The sequence below is a fragment of the Ochotona curzoniae genome, unplaced genomic scaffold (genome assembly GCF_017591425.1).
Source record: "Ochotona curzoniae isolate NIBS_2020 unplaced genomic scaffold, NIBS_Ocur_1.0 contig_605, whole genome shotgun sequence".
NCBI classification, from domain to species: domain Eukaryota; kingdom Metazoa; phylum Chordata; class Mammalia; order Lagomorpha; family Ochotonidae; genus Ochotona; species Ochotona curzoniae.
Genome location: NW_024466491.1, coordinates 1,282,836 through 1,306,202, shown reverse-complemented (window position 1 = coordinate 1,306,202; position 23,367 = coordinate 1,282,836). Strand labels below are relative to the sequence as shown.

General features: G+C 62.1%; 1 protein-coding gene across 1 annotated transcript; it reads left to right on the top strand.

Moving 5' to 3' along the window:
- The first annotated feature begins 694 nt into the window (after nucleotides 1-694).
- On the top strand, nucleotides 695-23,289 carry WIZ (WIZ zinc finger). The gene is given in 13 exon segments (XM_040990433.1): nucleotides 695-951; nucleotides 5,486-5,558; nucleotides 6,832-9,125; nucleotides 11,275-11,595; nucleotides 15,192-15,359; nucleotides 16,134-16,637; nucleotides 17,627-17,974; nucleotides 17,977-18,024; nucleotides 18,509-19,060; nucleotides 20,031-20,558; nucleotides 20,792-21,211; nucleotides 21,345-21,540; nucleotides 22,182-23,289. Coding segments are annotated over 13 exon segments (5,817 nt in total). The 5' UTR covers nucleotides 695-746; the 3' UTR covers nucleotides 22,342-23,289.
- Nucleotides 23,290-23,367: the final 78 nt, after the last annotated feature.

The following is a 23,367-nucleotide window of genomic DNA, read 5'->3' as shown; positions in this document are numbered from 1 at the left end:
CCTCCTCCTCCAGGGTCCTCGGGTTTTCTAAAACCGGGAGCCCCACAGTTCCCCTTTGGCTTGAGTACTAGAGGTGGGGGGGAGGAGAGGGTGCCTGGGGTTTTGGGGATGGGGAGGAACCCAGCTTGGGCTATGCATGCAAAGAGAAGGTTGGGGATGAGCCCGAGGGTTAAATAAACGTGGGGTCACTTGAGGCTGTGTGTGGTGTGTGGGGGTGAAGGGGTTAACGCTGGAGAACCCTAAGAGTGTGGGAAAAGTGCAGGGTGATTGATTTGGGCGCTAGAGCAAGAAAAGTGAGCAGTGAGCGGGAGGTGAACGATGGGGGGGGGAGTAGCCTTGAAATTCTGTAGGATCAATGCACAGTGCAGGCACGGGGGGGAAAAGTTCAGCCAGGGGTGGGGTGCCAGGAGGCACACAGGAGTACCAGAAGGGGTCCCCCCCCCCGGCTGTGGGTAAAAATGGGGGAGCAACAGATGGGGGTGGCAGGTGTGTGATGTGTGTGCGGAAGGGGCGGGGGGCTCTCAGAACTGGACTGACTTTCCTGCACAGGCAGGGCAAGTGAGGCCAGGAGGAGTTGGGATTTTTGCAAACTGGGGAACCTGAGGCAGCGTCTCTTTCCTCTCTTCACAAAGCAATGCCCTCTCTCTCTCTCTCTCTGCTCCCCTCTCCCTGACCCCCCAGATCCACAAATGCCTTGCTGAATCAGCGCAGCCGCCCAGAGTGGAGGAGCCAAGCAGGCCGTCCTCATGGAGGGACCCCTGACAAGTGGCCTGGCCACCCCAGATCGCCCCCGAGGCCCAGAGAGACTGCCGGGCCCGGCGCCACGGGAGGACATCGAGGGTGGGGCCGAGGCTGCCGAGGGGGAAGGTGGCATCTTCCGGTCCGCCCGTTATCTGCCCATCACCAAGGAGGGGCCTCAAGACATGTTGGATAACAGAAGTGGCATTTCTGGTAAGAGTGGGGGACCCCTTCGATGCTGGCCCCTGAGATTGAGAGAGAGAGAGAGAGAGAGAGAGAGAGAGAGAGAGAGAGAGAGCAAGCGCCAGGCCACAGGTCGCCCAGCCCAGCAGGACCCGAGTCCGGATGCCTATGGCTCCTGGTGTGGTGTCTTCTCCGGGCTCTCTGCTTATTCCTCATCTGACAGCGAGGTGATGGAAGACACGGGCGGGGGCAGGTGCAGTTCAGAGGCCACCCAGGGAGTGGCAAGGGGCTGGGACCCAAACTCAGGTGGTCAGCTTGTCTCCGTCGTCGTTGTCCAAGGATCCTTACCAGCTCCGGATGCCACCTAGCACTCCCAACTCCCTGTCTCAAACCTCTCACCCAGCCTCCAGCTGTGTCAGCTCTTTATTGCCATTTTGCACCCAAACAGTTGGTGCCCCCTGGTGGCCGGGGAGAGATCGGTGGGCGTGTCGGGGCAGGTGGCTGCCAGCTTGTGCCTTCTCGCATCCCATCCCTGCTCAAGATCGGGCACTCCAAACAAGGGCTGTGTGTGTGTGTGTGTGTGTGTGTGTGTGTGTGTACACGTGTGTGTGCGTGCTCCATGCTCTGTTCCAAGCGCTGGGAAGGCAACCGCAGACAAACCAAATATAAGAGTTCCTGCTCTGGGGGGGCGATGGAGGGAGGGAGTGGCTGGTAGGAAGAATCTGGCATTGCGGAAAGGATGATCTATCACCGGGGGGCAGGTGGTGACAGGTGCTGGGATGGTTTAAGAAGGGAAGGTGCCCCCTCCCATCCCCCTGGGGAGAGCCTGGCATGTAACATGTGGGGGTGATTGCAATAGCAACTGCAGGGAGGAGCCCGCCGTGGCTGCAGAATGATGTAGCTTCAGTTTGTGCCAGGATTCTCCCAGCACCACCTCAGGGGGGTTTCCTACCATGCTTGAGCCACCCCATGCCATCCCCTATTCGGGGCTCTGTGGGGCAGCTTCCATGACTGAAACCATTTGGAGGTGGGGAAAAGCCTGAGCGCCAAGGCCACAGAGCCTTCCCCGGGCTGCCACGTCCTGGGGGGGGGGTACTCCACCTGCCTCCTGCATCTATTGTAATCATCAGATATCTCTACCTCTGCCTTGGAGTCGGGCACTGGGGCGCGCACGCCTGCACATACGCACACACACACACACACACACACACCCCATCCTCACTTTCATCCTGCCATCCAGGACGAGGTCGGGGAGAGCATGTGGGACACGGGTATGCCACCACGTATGCTGACACAATGGCAGGGGTCAGGATGAGACCAGCAGCCAGCACAGGCCCCCCCCCGCCCGCCTCCCACCCCACCCCCAAACACTCCAGCCCTTTCAAAAAAGTGACAGAAGAAGGATGGGGGACACGAAACCAGACAGAAGAGGCCCGGGGACCCTTACCTGTGCCAAGGCCAGAAAGAGGCTGGCAGAGTAAAAACCCAGAAGGCAAGGGAGTTGAGCTCCCCAGGAACAAAGCCCTTCTCATAAACCCTAAGTTGGGGGTGAGGACCCCATCCCGGGTCACACGGCTGGCCACAGCAGAGTAGGCTTCTTGGTCATGGAATCCTCTTTGGGTCTGGCTGTGAGGAATGGGACATTTCTTCTCTCTCTGGGGTCCGGAGGGAGCAGAAAGGCAGGTCGGCGCTCCCCCAGTCCCATCTTGGGGAACCAGCCAGGCGTTGGTGTCAGCATCTGTTGTGGACTGCCTGGGGAGGAGAGGACGTGGGACCCCTGCGCCATGGTGGCATGGGGTGGGAGGGTGTGACTTGGAGGCTTCCGTCGGAGGTTGAAGAAAGGCTGGGCCTTCGGACATCATATTCCTCGCTGTACCCTCAGGGTGTTCCACCTGCCTTTCCTGTGCACCTGCTAAAGGCTCAGCCCTCAGCGGTCCCCAGGGACACCCTGGGGCAGCTCCCTCCAGACTCCTCTACCTGGACAAGACGGTGTCCACTGCATCCTCTATCCTCCGTGGCATGCTTAGCTCCTTGCCTCATTCCACCTCTCCAGCTAGGCCTCCCAGGTTGTAGCTAAGTCGGGGGAGAGGGGGGGAGATGGATGACATCTTGTGTGTGCCTGGCATTGTCTGAGGGACCAGGGGGACTCGGGGACAAAAAAAAAAAAATGCATCATTTCCACCTTCCTGGGGCTGGGGGAGAAACCCAGATGGCGCATGGGGTGATATGGTCCGAGCTGCTGCCATGGGACACGGCCGACCCAGCTCCAGCAGGCAGCTCCTGGGCACCATCTCCCTTCCCTCACTGGCCTCTGCGTGGCCTTCTCTGCGTCCTCACTGGCCCGGTGATACCGGGTTGGTAATGGTTGTCACTGCAAGGGTGGAGGGGGGGGGCGTGGGAGGGGACGTGGGGGGGTGGGAGGGCTGGGGTGGAGGATAGGGGCGGTGGTGGGAACGGAGGGGGGGGGCAGGGGGTGGCTTGGGCGGGGGCGGGGCGGGGGGGGATTGGGGGGGCGGCGGGAGAGGTGGGGGGGGGGGGAGGGGGGGGGGGGGGGGGGGGGGATGATGGGGAGGTGGGGGGAAGGGCGGGGGGGGGGAACAGGGAGAGGGTGAGGGATGGAGGGTGGGAGGGGGGCTAGAAAGGGAAGGGGAGTGTTTATTAAGAGGGATGGTGGATTGTAGAGAAGGTAATAATTCTTATAAACTATGAATTTTAATTAATTTTAGAGGGTGGAGTTTTTATTATGATTGAGTGGAAGGGAAGAATAGTAGTTGGATAGATGTATTTGTTTTGTGAGGGTGAGTGTGTATAGGTTGTGTTGTTAATATTGGTTTTTTTTTTTTTTTGAAGGTTTTTTTTGTTTAAGTAGAGGAGAATGTAAAGATTTTTAGAATTAATAAAAGAAGAGATTGGAGTTATATAATGACTTTATTAGGGGGGTGATGAAATTTGAGATTGGTTTTAAAAGTTGAGAGATTTGTAATGTTTGAGTAAGATGAAAGTAATTGAGAAAATAGTATGGGGAAGAAAGTATGGATAATATATAAGTAGGGGTAGTTATGGAGGAGAATGAAGGGGAATAAAGAAGTAAAGAATAGATAAACCGGAAACACGCCCGCCTCAGGGGCACTCATGCAGGGGTGTGGCGGGGAGGGGTGGGATTGATGCTGCCTACCGCCAGCCAGGAGACACACTGGTAGTATACGGGAGGTGGATTCGGTTGTTGTAACTACGGGGCTGGGGAGATGGGTCATGCCCTGTGAGTTCCCTACAATACACCGTATCCTATAATCCCCAGGTAATGGCCAGGCCCCCGCACAGCAGCCATGTTTGAGTTCATTTAAAAAAAAAAAAATCTGCTTAACCTGTCTAGAGACCATATAACAATCATTAAGTTCTGGGCACACACACACACACACACACACTTTCACCCCAACCCCTGTACCCTCATCCTATCCTCATTTTTCAGCAGCTCTCACATTTCCTGAGCAATCTGCCTGATGGGAGACAGAAAACACACACAGACACACTTGGCCCCAGCCAGCAATCCTCTGTCTATCTCTCTCTCTCTCTCTCTGGATTATCCTCAAATTGAAGGTGATCCAGCACCAGCAATTGCATCTGTTGGGCTCTGGACAGAGCACAAGTTCCCCCCCCCCCAGTGTGTGTTACCCTTGGCCCAGACGCTTGGCCCGCGCCCCGATTGGCACACTCGCCAGGCATCAGGCGAGCGTGGCAGGGCACAGCAGACACGGGCCAGGATTCCTGCAGTCACTCCAGGCTCTGGCTCCACAGGCAGATAATGGAGAGTTGGCTCTGTCCAGGGAGGAGGTCCCAGAAGGAGCGGGGATGGATCCAGAAAGCAAGACATAGTTTGGGCCTGATGGGCAACTCGGCTCACACACCACCTGGCAGGTGTTCCCCGAGTCCTCCTGTGCCAGGTGCTAGATGTGGCGAGGACCAGGGCCAAGCCAGTAGCTGCCTGCTCTAGGGTTGAGCAGGCATTTTCCCAGAGCAGGAGCCAGGCAACTTTTCAAAAGGTACTAAGAGAGAGAGAAAAAAAAATAATAATCATCTCTGGGAGACTTCCCGTGGGTTATGGGCCAGGCAGAGCAAGCGGCAGGTGCCCTGGGGTTTTGAGGCAACGAGGAGGGCCTGCAGGCAGACAGCGTGGAGATCGGACGCGCGCATGCTGAGTCTGATTTCCGCAGGGGCCTGGCGGCTGGGAGTTAAAAAATCCCGCTCTAACTGTAGGTTACCACGAAAAGCCAGGTGAGTTTGTGCCAGGGTTTGGCTTTTAGAGAAACACAAACCACCCCAGCTGCCAACTTGAAGAAAGGAAGGAAGCTAGGAAACCCTTGTTGGGTTTTTTTTTGTTGTTGTTGTTGTTTTTTCCTAAGGGCTCAGGAGTGGAGAGGTCCACAGGGCTCTCCGGGAAATGAGATTGGTTGGCAGCCAACATGGCCCTTGCCAAGGTGCCCCGGCAGGGTTCCCAGAGTCGGGGCACGGAGGGCCCCAGCCAGGGGGACCCCAGCCCCTCAGGGTCTCCCCTCTCTGTTTACAGATGGGCAGCCCCATCCCGGCCTCAACGAAGCCCTCCCCTGTGCTACCTCCGCCACCCATCGGATCAGCAGCTGGTGAGTGCCACGCTGGCCCTGGCCTCAGGGAGGGCAGGGGGTGAAACAGCAGGTGCCCCAGGCCCCAAGAGAGAGAAAGAGAGAGAGAGAGAGAGAAAGCCCAGGGGGAAGCAAGAGGGGGGACAGGAGGGAGCCTGGAGGCCAGGCAGGAGGAGGTGGCGACCTGTGGGGTGGGCAAGGAGGCAGTCAACTCACATTATCTCTGCCAAGAACAGGGCTGAGGGGCACAGACCCTTAGGGTCCTTGTTCTCTCTGCTTCATGGGCCTCGGTTTTCTCACCTGTAAAATGGAGTCCTATGGCGTGGGGACCCATTGAGTCCAAAGCAGGAAGCAACAGCCATGCCAGACCAGCTACTCCCTGTTGCAAAGGGACCCGGTGGGCATGCCGGCGGTGGGCAATCAGAATTCACCAGAGAGCCCTCTGCAGTCACCACAGCCTCCCCGCTTGCTGGGCTGTCGGTACGACTCCCCTGTGCACCTCATGCCACCAAGGTCCCCTCCATGAGACCCGCCTCTTGGCATGTGGGCCAGGATCTGGGAAATATCACAGTGGGTCACCCGCCAAGCGTTTTGCTCGCCACCCCGCGGGGTGAATGGAAACCATCTCTGCTCATCTTGAAAGGCTATGGTTACAGGCGTTTGAAATAACCGCCCCCAAACCAGGCAGCCCACAGGCAAGGAATTTGCCTGCGTTACAACTATGAAAAAGCTCCTTAGATCCGACCCCGCTAACGACAAGGAGATTTCTGGTTCTTTGGGAATCAACCCCATTTTAAAGATCAGAAAACCGAGACCCAGAGAGACAAGGGTTGCCTTCCCTTCTCCCCTACTTGATCCTGTGACCCACAAGGTCACGGTCTCCGGTGCCAGAGGCCGAGCAGGGCATGGAGACCTTCCAGTCGCTTCTGGCTCTGTGGTACATGCTTGGAACTAGGGGAGAAAGAAAACAAAAAAAAGTAACCAAGTCAGCCCCAGGCATATCATCACACACACACACACACACACACACACACACACACACCCCGCTGTGATACATCAGAGCTGGACTCTAAGGTATATCCTAGAAGCTGACCCTGGCTTTGACCCGACAGCTTGGGAGAAGTTCAGATGGACACCCCCCCCCAACTCCCCCATGTCACCTATACAGACAGCCCTCTCTGTAGCCTCCCTCGGGATGGATCACCCGGGTCTGCCTGAGAGCATCTCTCCATCACCCTAGGGAGGGAAGCAGAGGGCCTGCAGCTAACCTGTCCTCATTGCCACTTCCTTGCAGCTGCTGGGATGCAGGCAGCCTGGACTTCCGGCCAGGCTCCCCGCCACCCCATCTTCTGGGCCACTTCCCCGAATCCCCCCACCACGGCCAGGGACCCTGGGAGCACCCCCTGGCTCAGGAAGCAGGGGAGTGCATGCCATCTGAGCAGAGGTTCCATGCTGAGCTGGAAAGTTCTCGAAGGTTCTCCCACCATCAGACTGAAAGGAAGCTCTCAGAGAAGGCTCCCAGGGGCCGCTCCGGGTTTGAATGGCTCCGAGAGGCGGACGAACCAGGGGGCCCCCGAGAAGCAGGGGGGCTGCACCTGGACCCGCGCCCCCAGCTCCCGCCAACGCCGCCCCTCCACTCCTTTCGGAGGGTGCTTGTACCCATGGATGACATCGTGCCGGTGGAAGACACGCCCAAGGCTATGGACATGGACATCGGAGAAGCCGGGGAGGACCTGGAGGAGGAACTGGACGGGATGGCGCAGCAGTCCGAGTGGAGCCTGCCCTCCTTGGCCTCGGAGGTGGCCACTCAGACCTGGACAGTGAATGCCGAGGCATCCGTGGAGCGGCTGAAGCCGCTGCTACCCCCGTCACAGCCGGGGCCTTACCTGTGCGAGCTACTGGAGGAGGCAGTAGAGGGGATGGGCGGTCCAGATGAGGGCAAGGGCGAGGACGAGGAGCCGGCCGTGTTCCCTTGCATTGAATGCAGTATCTACTTCAGACGGAAAGACCATCTTTTAGATCACATGAGTCACCACCCCCGGGCCCCCAGCCAGGAGCCCCCAGCGCACCTGGCCCCACTGGCCTGCGGTGAGTGTGGCTGGGCCTTCGCCGACCCGGCAGCCCTGGAGCAGCATCGGCAACTGCATCAGGCCTCGCGGGAGAAGATCATTGAGGAGATCCAGAAGCTGAAACAGGTGCCGGGCCGCCAGGGCTGCGAGGCACGGCTGCAGTGCCCCAAGTGTGCGTTCGCCACCAACTCCTCCAGGGCCTTCGCGCAGCATGCCAAGGTGCACGGGCGAGAGCTGCCAAGCCTGCCAGCCGAGGAGGAGGAGTTGGAGGAGGAGGAGCCGACCCTGCTCCCAGGCGGTGGTGGCAGCAGCAGCAGGGTTGCCAGCCCCAGCCTGGACACGGCTGATGCCCTAGTCTGTCAACCCTACGGGGCTACTGCCAACCAAGCCGCCTCTGGACTCGGTGCCTGCTGCATGGTGTGCGGCTTCCCGGCTCCCAGCGAGAGCTTGCTCAGGGAGCACGTGCGGCTGGCCCATGCACATTCCCACTGGGAGGAGGACGGGGAGGAGGAGCTGGAGGAGGAGGAGGAGGAGGAGCTGGAGGAGGAGGAGATGGAGGACCCAGCCAGCCAGCCGGGTACCAGCCAGGATGCCTACACCGCCCACTTCCCTGAAGCTGCTGTGGATTACTTTGGCAAAGCTGAGCCACTCTTAGCTCCAGTGTGGCATGAGAGCCCTGCTGGATATGACCCTAGCCTGGCCTTCAGCCCAGACTGCCCGCAGCAGCTGAGTGTGAGGGATTTTTCAATGTCAAAGTCGCTGGCCCCCGGCTCAGGCCAGAGGCCTTTTGGGAGACAGGCCTTCCCCTCGCCGCTGGCATCCACGCTGCACTGCTTGCAGCTCGGGAGAAGCAAAGGCAATAGCCACGCGCAGAGGCTGGGGGACCGCCGCAGGCGCCCCTGGAGCGAAGAAGAGGAAGAAGAGGAGGAGGAGGAGGAGGAGGAGGAAGAGGCAGTGCCGCTGACCTCCGAAATGGAGTTTCTACCTGAACACGAGCAGCTCTTCGCGCGGCCAGCCACCCCCAGCCTCCTCCCGCAGCCAGCCCTGGAGCTCAAGCGGACTTTCCGAGATGCCCTGGGCACGGCTCAGGCTTCCCGCGCACAGCAGCGACAGTTGCAAGGGATGGTACCCATTGTGCTGGTGGCCAGGCTGGGGCAGCAGGTGATGGAGGCTGCGGTGGCCAGAGCGCCGCCCCGGAGGAGGCTGCCGCACGAGGAAGAGGTGCTAGGGCTGGGGGGCGCTCACCCCCTGGATTTCCTGCTCCTGGACGCAGCACCGCTGGGCGGGCCCCTGGAGCTGGACACGCTCCTGGAGGGAGACCCATCCGCGACCCTGAAGCCCGAGGAGCGCAAATGCCCCTATTGCCCCGATCGTTTTCACAATGGCATAGGCCTGGCCAACCACGTGCGAGGCCACCTGAACCGCGTGGGCGTCAGCTACAACGTGCGCCATTTCATCTCCGCGGAGGAAGTCAAGGCCATTGAGCGCAGGTTCTCCTTCCAGAAAAAAAAGAAAAAAGGTAGGGGAGGAGGTTTAGCCCAAACACACACACACACACACACACACACACACACACACACACACACGGCGCTCCAAGGCAAGGGAGCCAGCCGCTGAGTTCTGGCTCATTTTTCTTTTTCTTTTCTTTTGTTCGCCTTAAGATTTCGTGTCTTTAGGGGTGAGCATGGTTGCGCATCAGGTTAAAGCCGCCCCCTGCCCTGCCAATATCCCCCATATGGGTTCCAGTTTGTTTGTGTCCCGGCTGCTCCGCTTCTGCTCCAGCTTCCTGCTCAGGCGCCCGAGGAAACAGAACAGGAGGTGCCAAGTGCTTGGGTCCCTGCGTGCTTACGAGAGTTCCGGAAGAAGCGTTTGAATCCTGGCTTCTGACCTCCTAAGGAAGTGACCAAGCTGAGAGCTTGCTTTCTCTCTTGCATTCTAGCTTTCCCATAAATAGAGGAATCACTTTTTTTTTTTAAGTGTAATTGTTTTGAAGATTTCTTTTTTTATACTACAAAGTCAGACAGAGAGGAGGAGAGACAGAGAGGAAGATCTTCCGTCCGATGATTCACTCCCCAAGTGAGCGCAATGGCTGATGCTATGCTGATCCGAAGCCAGGATCCAGGAACTTCTTCCGGGTCTCCCACACGGGTGCGGGGTCTCAAAGCTTTGGGCTGTCCTCGACTGCTTTCCCAGGCCACAGGCAGGGAGCTGGATGGGAAGTGGAGCTGCCAGGATTAGAACCGGCACCCGTATGGGATCCCGGGCGCGTTCAAGGCGAGGACGTTAGCCACTAGGCCGCCTGGCCCTAAAGTGTAACTGTTTTGAAAGGCAGAATCTTAAAGGGAGAAACGTGTGTGTGAAAGAGACGTTGTCCATCAGCTGCTTCCCTCCCCAAATGGCCTGGACAGCTGGGACAGGACCAGGCCTAAGCCGGCAGCTGGATCACGCGTGGGGCATCTTCTGCTTTCTGAGGCACATTACGGAGTCGGTGGTGGAAGCGGTTTGGAAGCAGAGCAGCCCCACTTCATAACTGCTGATCTCATGGGGTTGCTGATACCCCAAAAAAGTGGCTTACCCCACTGTGCCTTAAGACAGATGCTGGCAAGCCGAGTGCTAAACCCACCCGTTTGCACTCTTAGCATCACCTCCTTCACTACCAACCAGGGTGATGTCGGTGACCCAGGAAGTCAGAGGCCCAGGGCCCTGGCCACTCCGGCAGCGGCTGGCTGCAAGGAGAGCGGGAAGTCGTAGCTCCCCTGTCTCCTCCCCAACCCCGACCCAGGCGAGAAAATTCCATCACCGGACACATGATTGAGCCAGCGAGGTTTCCTCTGTTCCGGGCGCTGCAGACACGGCAGGTGCATGCAAGATCAGATCTTGCCGTCCTGGAAATCAGAAGCAGAGTGAGGGGAGTGCCTGCCCATCCCTCCCGCCCCCCACCACACACACACACACACACACCCCTCAGCTGGGTTCAGAACCCAGACGAAAGGGATGGACATTCCTAAGCAAGGAGCTTCAGAGCAGGTGGCTCTGACGCTGGCCGACCTGGCGCCAAGCTGGGGAGATGCTGGTATGCCGTGTGTGTGTGTGTGTGTGTGTGTGTGTGTGTGTGTGTGTGTGTGTGTTTTCACCCTAGGATAAAATCAGGAAGCCAGCAACGGTTAGGATGGAACAGGGGGAGACTAAGTGAATGCTTCCGACTCCACCTGCTGAGATGGGGTGTGGGGGGGAGGACTCAGAGGATGTTTCCAGATGTCCGTTAACTCCATCCAACAGTTGAACCAAAGCTCACAGGAAAAGGGTGTCCCCGGAACTCCCCGAGATGACCGCCAGTCTCCACCTGCCCAAGTGTTTGTGGGCAGGGTCGAGTCCACCTGATGTTGCCCAGATGTGTACAGAGGGGCCAGACCCCTGTACACCTGGACAGCTAGCTGAGTGTTGGGATGCAGGGAGGTTATCTGGCGGTCCAAGGACCTGGACGGCTGAGAGGGGGAAGGTGAGCCAGGGTACACTACTGACCCCTTGAACTTCAGAGGGCAGGGGGCCCTAGGGGTACAGCCTCCCTCTCCTTAGCTCCCACCAAGCAGCCCTGTATTCTCTTTTCTCCTTGCTCCCGGATCCCACCCCACCCCACCCCACCCCATCCCCACCCCACCCCTCTGCAGTGGCGAACTTTGACCCGGGCACCTTCAGCCTGATGCGCTGTGACTTCTGCGGGGCCGGCTTCGACACCCGTGCAGGCCTCTCGAGCCACGCCCGGGCGCACCTGCGCGACTTTGGCATCACCAACTGGGAGCTCACCGTGTCACCCATCAACATTCTACAGGAACTGCTGGCCACTTCCGCCGAGCTGCCCCCGAGCCCCCTGGGCCGGGAGCCCGGGGGACCCCCCGGCGGCTTCCTAACCTCCCGCCGGCCCCGCTTCCCTCTCACAGTACCCTTCCCGCCCACCTGGGCCGAGGACCCTGGACCAGCCTACGGAGATGGTAAGAGGAGGGGGGCCTGGGCTACATATAGCCAGAGCCCCGTTTGAACGTCCCCGGTTTGATGGTGGCGGAGGGGAGTTGTGGGGTGGCGGGGGGGGGGTGGGGAGAGTGGGAGGACAGGGGTGGCCACTCTGCTTCCCTGGAAGTGTTTTGTCGCCATGTCGCCCCGCCACTTTGTAAGGGGTTATTTCTGGGCCGAAGATGCTTTCTTCCTGCCCTGACCGAGCAAGCACCTTCTCACTGGGAGACGGGAGTTGTGCTGAGTGATCTGAGAAGCACAAACTGCTTCCTCCATGCGAGGCAGGTGTTTGTACCATTACCAGATGAGAGGTGCCCAGAAGGAATCCACCTGCCCAAGGGCACACAGCTGGATGAAGCAGCGGTCATGGGGGGAGGGGGGTTCTGAACCTGACCCGGCAGTCATGTAAGAACTCTCTGTGAGGTGGGAGTTGGTCCTTGGCTACCTGGTGGTCTATTCTGGGGGGGAGGTCAGCACGGGGATCCAAGCCCTTGAACTTTTGTGACTGGTAGGAGGCCAAGGACAGCCCAGATGGCAGAATGCATGCCGAGGCCTTCTGTTCCAACCTGCTGGCGTTTCATGCATACGCACCCCTCTTCCCCAAGCAAGGCTGACCCCCTCCCCACTACCCACTTTGCACACCAGGAAGCTGGGGGTCGTTAACTTCTCAGCTAGTGGCTGACTGGGGGCGCGGGGTGGGGAGGAACCTGTGAACATCTTGTTTGGTGGCGATTTCCGGCGCCGGGTGCTGCTTAGGTGTTGGTGAGGGTGTCGGGGTCGGTGCCAGCAGAGGGGCTGGGCAGAGTGAAAAGACACACACACACACACACACACACACACACACACACACACACAGAGCGCACAGGCTGGCCCAAACCCTGACTTGGCAGGAGTTTGGACGAGTCAGAGAATGTGACCGTGAGAGTAGCTGGATTCTGAGAAGTGGGGATGTTACGGTGGTGGGGAGGGTGCTGGGTGCTGGGTGCTTCCCTCTGATTCGGATCCGTGCCGTTTCCAAGGCCACAATAAGTAGATGGGTCAGAATCCCCTGCGGACCATTCAGGGATCCGCGTGCGAGAGGACAGTGTGGAATGACCAGTGGAGGGTCACGTACCCAGGGGGGACAGCCCACGGGGCGTATGCCCTACAGCTGCCTGCTCCTGCTGGGAGTGCCACTTAGCGACTGGGGGGTAGAGTTGCCTCTCAGGATGGCTACCGGGTGCGGTGTGTGTATGTTGCCCCAGCGTGCCCCCAAGGACGGAAGCCCAAGCAAAGCTTCCAAGTGTGGTTGAGCCGTTTGCAGCCGCCGCCGAGCCTCTGCCAGGATGCCAGGAGGGGCGGGCATGGCACCGTTGCTGGCCGTGTCTGTGGGTGAACCCCCTCAGCCAGAGGCGGGTGTGGAAGGAGTGAGTGCAAGCGGTGTGTGAAGTTTTGGTCTTGGAGCTTAAGCACCTCCCCAGGAGGGCCGGTGTCAGGTCGGAGGCGGGGCAGCAGGGTCTGGCCCCACTGTCAAGCAACAGCTGGGGACAACCAGTTTTGGGGTGTTGGAGAAGCGAGCAGTGTTTGAGATGATGGGTGCCTGCGGGGACAAGGGGACGAGAGGGGGGGTGTCTGTCTGTGCCAGCACGTCGGAGGGAGGATTGCCGGGGTCCCAGCATGCTCTTGGGGTCTCTACTGAGTTGGGATGCGGGGGTGGGGGGTCGGTTGTCTTGCTCCAAGACCCTGGAGAGGGGAAGACTTGCAAATCACAGAAAAGGGGAGCAGGGTCTGCGTTGGAAGGGGGCGGTGGCGGGGGTGGGGTGGGAGAGTGAGGGGACAGGTCCTGGCATCGCCCAGAGGGGGCTCTAAGGGGTTAGACGCCGTTAGGGTAGCTGTATGTGGCAGGAGGAGCTTAGGGCGGCTGTCGGGGCGGGGGGGGGGGCGGATAAAAAAGGGGGTGGTCGCTCGGGGACCCGCCCCCTCCCCCCGCTCCACGCACAGGCGTTCCGCTCGTGGCGCTCAGCGCTCGGCAGGCCACCCTGAGTGAGCGAGGCGTGGGGGCGGGAGGGGGGGCGAGGGAGGGAGGAGGGCGGAGGGCGGAGCGGTTCGGCGGCCGGCGGCGCTCGACGCTCGGCTGCTCCCGCCTGGGGCGACCGCCCCGCGTGCGCCGGAGCCAAGATGGCCGCCTCCACCGCCCAGTGCCGAGTGACAAAAGCGGAGAGCAAAGCGGCGGCGGCGGCGGCGGGGCCGCGCGCGGGGGGCGCCCGGGAGCGCGCCACCACGGCCCCGTCCACTCCCCCGAGTCCAGGCTCGGTGGCTCTCCCCGTATCGCCGCCGCCGCCTCCCCCACCCCCGCCGCCGCCACCGCCGCCGCCGCCGCCGCCGCCGCCGTCGGCTCGGGACGGGCCCAAGGCCGAGTCGGAGCCGGGCTCGGGGCCCGCGCCCCCGCCGGGTAAGAACCCGCTCCCCCGGGTGGGTGACGGGAGGGAAAGTTGGCGCGTCCCGCCTCGCCATGCTGCCGCCGTCGGGGCCTTGGGGTGCGTGCGTGCGTGTGTGTGTGGTGGCGTGGGACGCGCTGCCCTAGGCCCCTGCAGGGGTGCGGGGGGACCCCCAGGCTCCCCAAGGGTCGGTCGCCGCTCGCCAAGGGTCCCCCGACCCCCCCCAGCCGTGCCGCGCCGTGCCCCGCGGTGCCCTCCTCCTCTTTCTCCTCATCCTCCTCCTCCTCCTCCTCCTGGCTGACAGATGCCCCCGCCGCTCCGGAGCCCCGGGATGGGGTACCAGGCTCCCCCCCCCACCCTCCCCGAGCCCCCCCAGATCCTCCTCCCCCGCATCCCGTTGTGGGTACCCCGCATCTCCCGCGTCTGACAGTCGCGCCCACCCCGACGCCCCGCAGACTTTTGACAAAAGTCTCTACCGGGCCCCCGGTGACACACACACACACAAAGTGCCTTCCTGCTCTGAAAAACTTGGGTCGCCTTCCTTTCTTCCGAAAGATTCCAACACTCCCGGGAGGGAAGAGGGGGCGAAAAATAGCTCCCTGTCCTGGCCTCGTAACGATGTGAAGGGGAACTTGGCGGAAAAGTTCTTTCTGGTTCCCACTTGTGCAAGTCTCGGGGCTCCGGGGGGCAGCCGTGGAGGGGAGCTGCACATAGGACATGTCCAGCCTCAGGTGTCTCGTCTTGGGGGGGCCCAGCCAGAAGCCAGCTAAGCTGCCTCTACACTGCCCTCCCAGCCCCCCTTGGCCCCCCGGCCCCCTAATCGTGGCTCTCTTGTTGGGTTCCCTCCGGACACCACCCCTCCTGACCCCTTCCACCTGCTGGACTGACAGATGTCACCCCCTTTTCAAGTTTCATCCGAGTCTGTTGCTCCCGAGGAGGTCCCAGCTGTAGGAATCTCGGCCCCTGCTCCGGGTGTGGGTCCACGTTCCGCCGTGTTGGTGTTGTCTTACGTCGTGTCCGTGTCGGGGAGTTCACTCAGCAGGCAGTCATGGTTCCTGCGCGAGACCTTGGATTTCTTGGAGTGGGCGCCGGGGCTCCCAGGATGAAGGACGGAACGCTGGAGCCTCGCTTGGGCTGAGCCTGTGTCCCCCGCCCCGCAGGCCTGGGTTCTGAGAACGCCATGGTGGCCATGGACTTGGGGTCACCCCCGCTCCCTAAGAAGAGCCTGCCTGTCACTGGGGCCCTGGAGCAGGTGGCCAGTCGGCTGAGCAGCAAAGTGGCTGCAGAGGCTCCTCACGGCAGCAAGCAGGAGCTGCCAGACCTCAAGGGTGAGTGGCCCGGGTGGCAGGAGGCGCGGCGCTGGCCAGGCTGCTCACGCTCCCCCGGGGGCGGGGGGGGGCAGCGCTCGGGCCTGGCAGCTTCGTGCGGGACCCCTCCCCAGGTCGGCCCTGGCTCCTGCAGGCACCAAGACGACGGCGGTCATCTTTTTTCTTCTTGAGCTTCCCAGAGCATGCCTGGCCCCTAGCTGGGTGAGGGAGGGGGCATCCGGAGAGGGCAGTGGGCTCCCGCGAACCCGCGCAGCGTCTTGTCACTGGTTCCTCTTGTCATCGTTGTCGTGGAGTGGCGGCGAGCACTGGGCCGGACCCTCGGTCCCGCCTTTGCACCTGGCATTGGGGAGGGGACGAGGTGTAAGAGAAACAGAAAGACAGGGCTCAGAGTTCAACACAGAAGGGTGCTGGGGTGTCGGGGTGAGCTTGGCAAAACATGTGACCGGTGGGTCGGTGTCGGGCTCCGAAAGGTGTGCCCGCCGGGCTGAGCCCACACAAGGGCTTGGCCACCACCAGCTGTGTGTCCTTGGTTGTACTCCTCCCCTCTCCCTAACCCCCCCCCCCCAGCCTCAGTGTCCCGGCCTGCAAAGCGGCAGGCCCATTGCTGCCTCATTAGGATCGTTCTAAGACTGGGGGGGAACTTGGTGCAGGGCAACAGGAGCAAAACGCTTCCACGGAACCCGGGTGAGTGGGTCCCAGGGAGAGGAGAGGCGGGTGAGCTGGGCCCACAGGCCTCACAGCCTGCTCTCCCGGCCCCCCCATCTCGCCCTCCAGCTCAGAGCCTGACCACTTGCGAGGTCTGCGGCGCCTGCTTCGAGACCCGCAAGGGCCTGTCCAGCCACGCGCGCTCCCACCTGCGGCAGCTGGGGGTGGCGGAGTCCGAGAGCAGCGGCGCCCCCATCGACCTCCTCTACGAGCTGGTGAAGCAGAAGGGCCTGCCCGACGCCCCCCTCGGGCTGCCCCCAAGCCTGGCTAAGAAGTGCAGCTCACCCAAGGAGGTGGTCAGCGGGGGGCCCCGGGCCGGCCTGCTCCCCCTGGCCAAGCCTCTGGATGCCCCCGCTGTCAACAAAGCCATCAAGTCGCCTCCTGGCTTCTCAGCCAAGGGCCTGGCTCATCCACCCAGCTCGCCGCTCCTCAAGAAGGCGCCGCTAGCCCTGGCGGGCTCCCCTCCCCCCAAGAATCCTGAGGACAAGAGCCCCCAGCTGTCCCTGAGCCCCCGGCCGGCCTCCCCCAAGGCACAGTGGCCCCAGTCCGATGACGAAGGGCCCCTGAACCTCAGTGAGTGTGTGGGTCCTGGGAACCCCCCGGGAGGCCCCAGCGCCCCGAGGGCGGGAGCCTCAAGTCCGTAGGGCCCAAGCCTTGGGCCAGGTCAGGTCAAGGCACTGGCTGGTCACTGCGAAGGGGCCCGCCAGGGTCATCGTCGCCATTGAAGGGGACAGCTCTTAGTTTCTTCCAGGCCAGGCTCCCTCCCGGAGGAGCTCATAGCCTTGTGGGGTATCAGGCGGGCTCCCTGCCCGGGAGACTCCTCCCCATAGCTGGTCCAGTGTTCCCATTGTTCCTGCGGGGCTGCTCGCCCGCCCTGCCAACGCCCAGAGCCCACTCCTGGCCTGCCCCGGGGGGAGCTTCTTGGCCAAGAGAGAGGGCAGCAGCCCTTCCTCGGGGCTCCCCAGAGCATCCCCTGGGAGCAGAGGTTGTAGCTTGTGGGCCTCGTGGGGTCTGGGCCACCCCAGCCCAGAGGACCCCCCCCCCCAAGTCAGTTGTGTCCCCAGGAGCAGGGCCCTGACGAGAACAGCTTTCAGAAAGTTTGTGGAAAAGATGTATTAAGAGCAAGCCACATGGGCACTTGGCCATGTTTTTTACACCAACATAAACTTTTCCTTTTTCTCACGCGCTTTCTGAAGTGCCCTCATCCAGTGCTTGGCAGCAGGTGGGCCTCCTTGGTCTACACTCACCACCTGTCGTCCAGTGTCACCCCCCCCCCCCACCTCGAGGGGCTCAGGCCACAAGGGCCCAGGGGCCTCAGACCTTGCCACTGGAATGCGGTCGCCGCCTGCCCATCCTGCCTGCATCCTCTGGTTCTTCACATTGGCCTTGATGCTGGAGGGCCAAGCCGGGGACGGGACAGCCTGCTGCCCCAAACCACCTAGTAGTGACCGGGTAGCTTGAGTCTTGGGGACCACAGACTGCCCGAGCAGACCTGCTCTTGCAGGCGGGCCAGGGTGGTGGCCATGAACCCCACCCCACGCCCCTGTGTTTTGTCTCCGCAGCTTTAGATAGTGACGGGGGCAGAGAGCTGGACCCCCAGCTGCGAGGTGCCTGGTTTGAGACCCACAAGGGCCTGTCCAGCCACGCCTGCACCCACCTGCATCACCTGGGCGTCAGCGACCCGGACGCCAAGGGATCCCCCATAGACGCGCTCCACGGGCTCTTCCAGAGGGACGGCGTCCAGCTTCGCCTCCCACTTGGGCGCGGCGGCGGCCGGGCCCGGCCGGGGCGGCCTCACCCCATCTCTGCGGCCGGCTCCTTGCTTCCCTCCCCGCCGGCGGCCAAGAAGGGCAGGCCGAAGGCCTCGGGTATGGCCAGCCCCTGGGGGGAGCAGGAGCTCTCAGCCGCCGCCCCGGTATTTTCTGGGCCTCTGATGTGGAGCCGTCCCCTGTCAGCTTCTGTAGGTTCTCCCTGCCTGCAGGCCCTGGAGCCCCTCCCGGCGGGTGGGAAGGGGGGTCGAAGCCCCCTCCCTGCCAGCAGAGGAAGGCGACAGGGCACCTTCTGGCAGCAGGCCAGTTCTGTTGAGCAATATTATTGGCAGGGGTCCGCCAGGCCCTTTCCCGTAGTCTGACTTCTACTAGAGTCAGGGTCCAGGGGTGGGGACTCTGCCATGGGGCACGGAAGGCATCCCCAGCTGCCTGTAATCTGGAGACCCTGTGGCACCAGGGCTGCCCGCCTCCTGCCCCCCCTCCCCCGTCCTTGTTGGAAGCCAGGGAGTCTCGGAGCCCTGAGTCCCTCCTCGTCCCACCTGCATCTGGGGCGTGTCCCGGCTTCTGGCCCAGGTCCGGCCCCCTGCTCCCTCCGTTACACCTTACTCTCCACCACCACTCAGGACACTCCCGATGCCGCTGCCACTGACTGCCCTCTTTCTCCTCTTGCCACAGCCTCCGGCCCTGAGCCAACTCGAGACATCCGCTGTGAGTTCTGCGGCGAGTTCTTCGAGAACCGCAAGGGGCTGTCGAGCCACGCGCGCTCCCACCTGCGGCAGATGGGCGTGACCGAGTGGTACGTCAACGGCTCGCCCATCGACACGCTGCGGGAGATCCTGAAGCGACGGACCCAGTCTCGGCCTGGTGGGCCCCCTAACCCACCAGGGCCCAGCTCGAAAGCCTTGGCTAAGGTGGTGGGCAGCGGAGGTCCTGGCAGCTCGCTGGAAGCCCGCAGCCCCTCGGACCTTCACATCTCGCCCCTGGCCAAGAAGTTGCCGCTGCCACCAGGCAGCCCCCTGGGCCATTCACCAACTGCCTCGCCTCCTCCCACGGCCCGGAAGATGTTCCCAGGCCTGGCCGCACCCCCTCTGCCCAAGAAGCTGAAGCCCGGACATATGCATGTGGAGATCAAGCGGGAGACGCTGCCGGGGACCCTTCCTGGGGAGCCGCATCACTCCGAGGGTCCCTGGGGGGCACCGCGGGAAGACCTGGCACCCCTCAACCTGTGTAAGTGCAGGGAGAGCAGCTGGAGGGGCCTCCTCCCTACCTCCCACTGTGGGTACCCAGAGCTCCAAGGGTGGAAACGGAAGGGAGGCTGCACCCAGGCGCCAGTGGCACCTTCCTGAAACCCAGAGCGGAGCTGTCCCTCAGGGATGGGGACAAGCAGTCTGACACTCGCGCGCCATCATCCGTTGATGGCTAGTGGCTCTCCCGGCTTCCAAGACATCAGGGATCAGTTTGTGATGTCTGCCACGTAGGGCAGGCACGTAGGATCAGAGCATGGCTGCCTGAGCCGTGTCTGTCGGTCCCGGTAATCGCTCAACATGTAGTGTCCGGTGGAGGCCATGATCCGTGTTCCTCTACGGTCTGGCAGTGTGAGACCCCAGAGCAGGTGTGCCCATATGGAAAGTGGGGATGAGCACAGACCCCGCGTGTCTCTCTCTCGTCTTCTGAGAAGTCAGGGGGCCTGGGCCCTCAGCACAGTGCCTGGCCATAGAAACGCCTGTGAACAGCAGCGGTCACCTCCCTGTCACCTGCGTCTTAGGCACACCATTGTCTTGCTCGCTCCACCCTAGGTGTGCCGAGTAGATGGGGTGGCCCAGTCCTGCCCCAGAGGTCCTGTGTGTGTGCTCCCAGGATGCCCACAGTTGCCCTTGCCAGTAACCCGGGACATGGCCGCTCTTAGGACCATGTAACAGAGAAGCAAAATGAGGCTTAGAGAGAGGAAGTGGCTGACCCACCCTGATTCAGGGAGAGGCTGGAGGGGGGCGGGCAGGCAGCCAGCAAGAAGCGCGGAAGGGCTTCTGGAAGCCCTCATGAGGCCACAGGTCACTGGGGTGGTGGGGTCGGCGGGGGTGGGGTGGGGTGGGGTGTGGACAAGGCAGGCAGCTGCCACCGACAGGAGCCCTGCCCTTGGAGGCTTCCTGCCCACAGCTGCCGCCGCCTCCTCTGTTCCCCACCCCCGGACCCTCTGCAGCGTCCCGGGCAGAGCCAGCTCGAGACATCCGCTGTGAGTTCTGCGGCGAGTTCTTCGAGAACCGCAAGGGGCTGTCGAGCCACGCGCGCTCCCACCTGCGGCAGATGGGCGTGACCGAGTGGTCCGTCAACGGCTCGCCCATCGACACGCTGCGGGAGATCCTGAAGAAGAAATCCAAGCCGTGCCTCATCAAGAAGGAGCCACCAGCCGGAGACCTCGCCCCGACCCTGGCCGAGGACGGGCCCCCCACGGCAGCCCCTGGCAGCCTCCAGTCTCCGCTGCTGCTCTCGCCCCTGGCTGGCCGGCCAGGCAAACCGGGAGCCGGGCCCGCCCAGATTCCCAGGGAGCTCAGCCTGACACCCATCACTGGGGCCAAGGCCTCAGCCACCAGCTACCTGGGCTCGGTCGCCGTCAAACGGCCCCTGCAGGAGGACCGGCTCCTCCCAGCAGAAGTCAAGGCCAAGACCTACATCCAGACTGAACTGCCCTTCAAGGCAAAGACCCTCCACGAGAAGACCCCCCATTCCTGTAAGCAGCGGGTGGCAGGGTCTCGGGAGGGCATCCACCGGGGCCTGCGGGGCTCAAATGTGCACGGGTCCCTGTGGCAAGGGCCCGGTGGGAGGAGGGGTTGGCTCGGCCTGGGCAGAGCTGTCTGAGTACGCCTGCCCTGCCCTGCCTTGCCCTGCCTTGCCCTGCCCTGCCCTGCCCTGCCCTGCCCTGCCCGGGACCGGGGCTCAGCAGCACCCCTCCTCCGCCTGCAGCCACCGAGGCCTGCTGCGAGCTGTGTGGCCTTTACTTTGAAAACCGCAAAGCCCTGGCCAGCCACGCACGGGCGCACCTGCGGCAGTTTGGGGTGACGGAATGGTGTGTGAACGGCTCACCCATCGAGACACTGAGCGAGTGGATCAAGCACCGGCCGCAGAAGGTGGGCGCCTACCGCAGCTACATCCAGGGAGGCCGGCCCTTCGCCAAGAAGTTCCGCAGCGCCGGCCACGGCCGTGACAGTGACCAACGGCCGCCCCTGGGGCTGGCCCCCGGGGGCCTGGCCGTGGTCAGCCGCAGTGCTGGTGGGGAACCAGGGCCCGAGGCTGGCCGGGCAGCCGACAGCGGTGAGCGACCTCTGGCAGCCGGCCTCCCGGGCACTGTGAAAGCCGAGGAGCGCCAGCGACAGAACATTAGCAGTGAGTACTGGTGTGGGGGTCCCCTCCCTGCACGCCCCCCCCACTCCCAGCCCCTGGCTATCCTCATCCCATCCCTTAGCCCCCACGGCTCCCTGGTCCTCTTGTCCATCCCCATCTCTGTCCTGTCCTTTAGAATTTGAGCGCCGACAAGCCCGGCCTTCAGACGCCTTGGCCAATAGAGGGGGAGAGGAGGCCAGTGACCGGCCTCAGAAGTTAGAGGAAGTGCGGCAGCCCCCGCCCCGGGTGCGCCCCGTACCTTCCCTGGTGCCCCGGCCTCCCCAGACATCGCTTGTCAAGTTTGTTGGCAACATCTACACCCTCAAGTGCAGGTACGCTATCCCCCAGTGACTGGGGGGGAACTCCCAGCTCCCCCAGCTGGGCCGTGGCCTTGGCCTCCTGGATGGGGGGGACCCCAGCCCAAAGGCTGCTCACAGCACACCAGTGCCTCAGCCCCTGAGGCTGACTCCCTGGACTTCCAGCCAGCAAGATCTGGGTTCCAAGCCCAGCTGGCTGCCCCGTGCCTCAGTTTCCCCACACACGAGACAGTCATAAAGCAGGGGCATCCATGCCGTAGCGTACAGTAAGCCTCCCTCAGCAAGTCTGATGAAGCAAAATACAGGTCTTTCACAATACAGTTCTTACCAAGATGCCCTGTGTGCCCCAGGGACAAGAAATGTGGGACTCTTGACCCGTGAGATCGACTCCTCAGGCCCACCCGGGAGCCATGGGCAGGATCTGCCAGCTCACAGCCCTCCATTGGGGTGGAAGTGTCGTGGCAAGTGACATGGCCCTCAGGCAGCACCCACCACCTCCCACTGTACCTGCTGGGGGTGTGTGTAGACACACACATGTGGCTTCCTTCAAGTGTAGGGGTGCTCAGGCTCAGTAAGGGGTGTCCAGGGCTGCAGGCAAAGCTATGCCTCTGCCTCTTCTCACAGCGTTGGCTGCTCCTCTCTGTTGCCCCTCGCAGGTTCTGTGAAGTGGAATTCCAGGGCCCTCTCTCCATCCAGGAAGAGTGGGTACGGCACTTACAGCGGCACATCCTGGAGATGAATTTCTCCAAAGCGGACCCCCCGTCTGAGGAGCCCCAGGCTCCCCAGGCACAGACAGCAGCGGCACAGGCACCCTGACAGAAGCATTCCAGATCCTTCGTGCCACCCGTCTCCTCCCCTCTCCTCGCCTCCTCCAGATCCTCTTCCCTCTCTTCCCTCTTTTCCGTTTCCAAAGGAGCAAGCCAAAACCTCAGACCGGTGCCCCTCGGGGGCCGGGGACACTACAGCCGGGGGGGCACCGGGAGCCAGCTAGCCGCCCTTCCCGCAGCCCAAGGACTGGGGCCACCAGGTGTCTTCAGCCCATGCCCACCTGGTCCCACAGGAACAGCAGGCAGGGAGGGCTGTGTCTGCCACTCGTGGCCCTTTGCAGAGACCCCAAAGACCCCTGTTCTGGTTCCCTCTCGCTCACCCACCCACCCACCCACCCACGCACACACAAACCTTCATGCACACGCACCTCATGAGACCTGGGAACCTGCCCCAGCCCCCCCCAGTTCCCAAGTTGAATGACCACATCATGCCATGGTGCTTGCTCAGGGGAAGCCGGGCTCCCTTTGATGACCTGCCGGGGCCTGGGGGGAGCCCTCACTGAGCCCATGAAGCCACGGAAAAAAAAAAATCCTTGTTGCCCCCCCCCGCCCCGCCCCCCGGGGGGGCCTTCCCAACTGGGAAGGGCTCTGAGCTGACAGCTGCCTCCTGTCATGTCCAGGTACCCCCCCCCCCAACAAGAGCCTGGAGAGTGGGCTCCGGGGGGCCGGGAGGGGCTGGGGTGGGGCCCTACTCCCCTACTTCTGCCCCCCCTGCCCCCCGCCTTTTCACTGTTGCTTTCTATGTATAGTTCTCTAGACTGCTCACTTTTTTAAAAACGCGTTTTGTGTAGAGAATAAGGAACGTGGGTCTTTTTATTTTGCAATCCTGGGCCAGCTAGAAACCGGGAGCTGATCGACCTTTCAACTTTTTTTCCAGTGGCCACCTTTTGGTTACCAATTGTACTTAGAAGTATGTACATTAGATTAAATTTCTCTTCTGGAAATGCCCTCCCCCGGGGGGGGCAGGTGGCCGGCGTGTGTTTTTGCGTCCGCGTGGACAACTGGCACCAGTTGG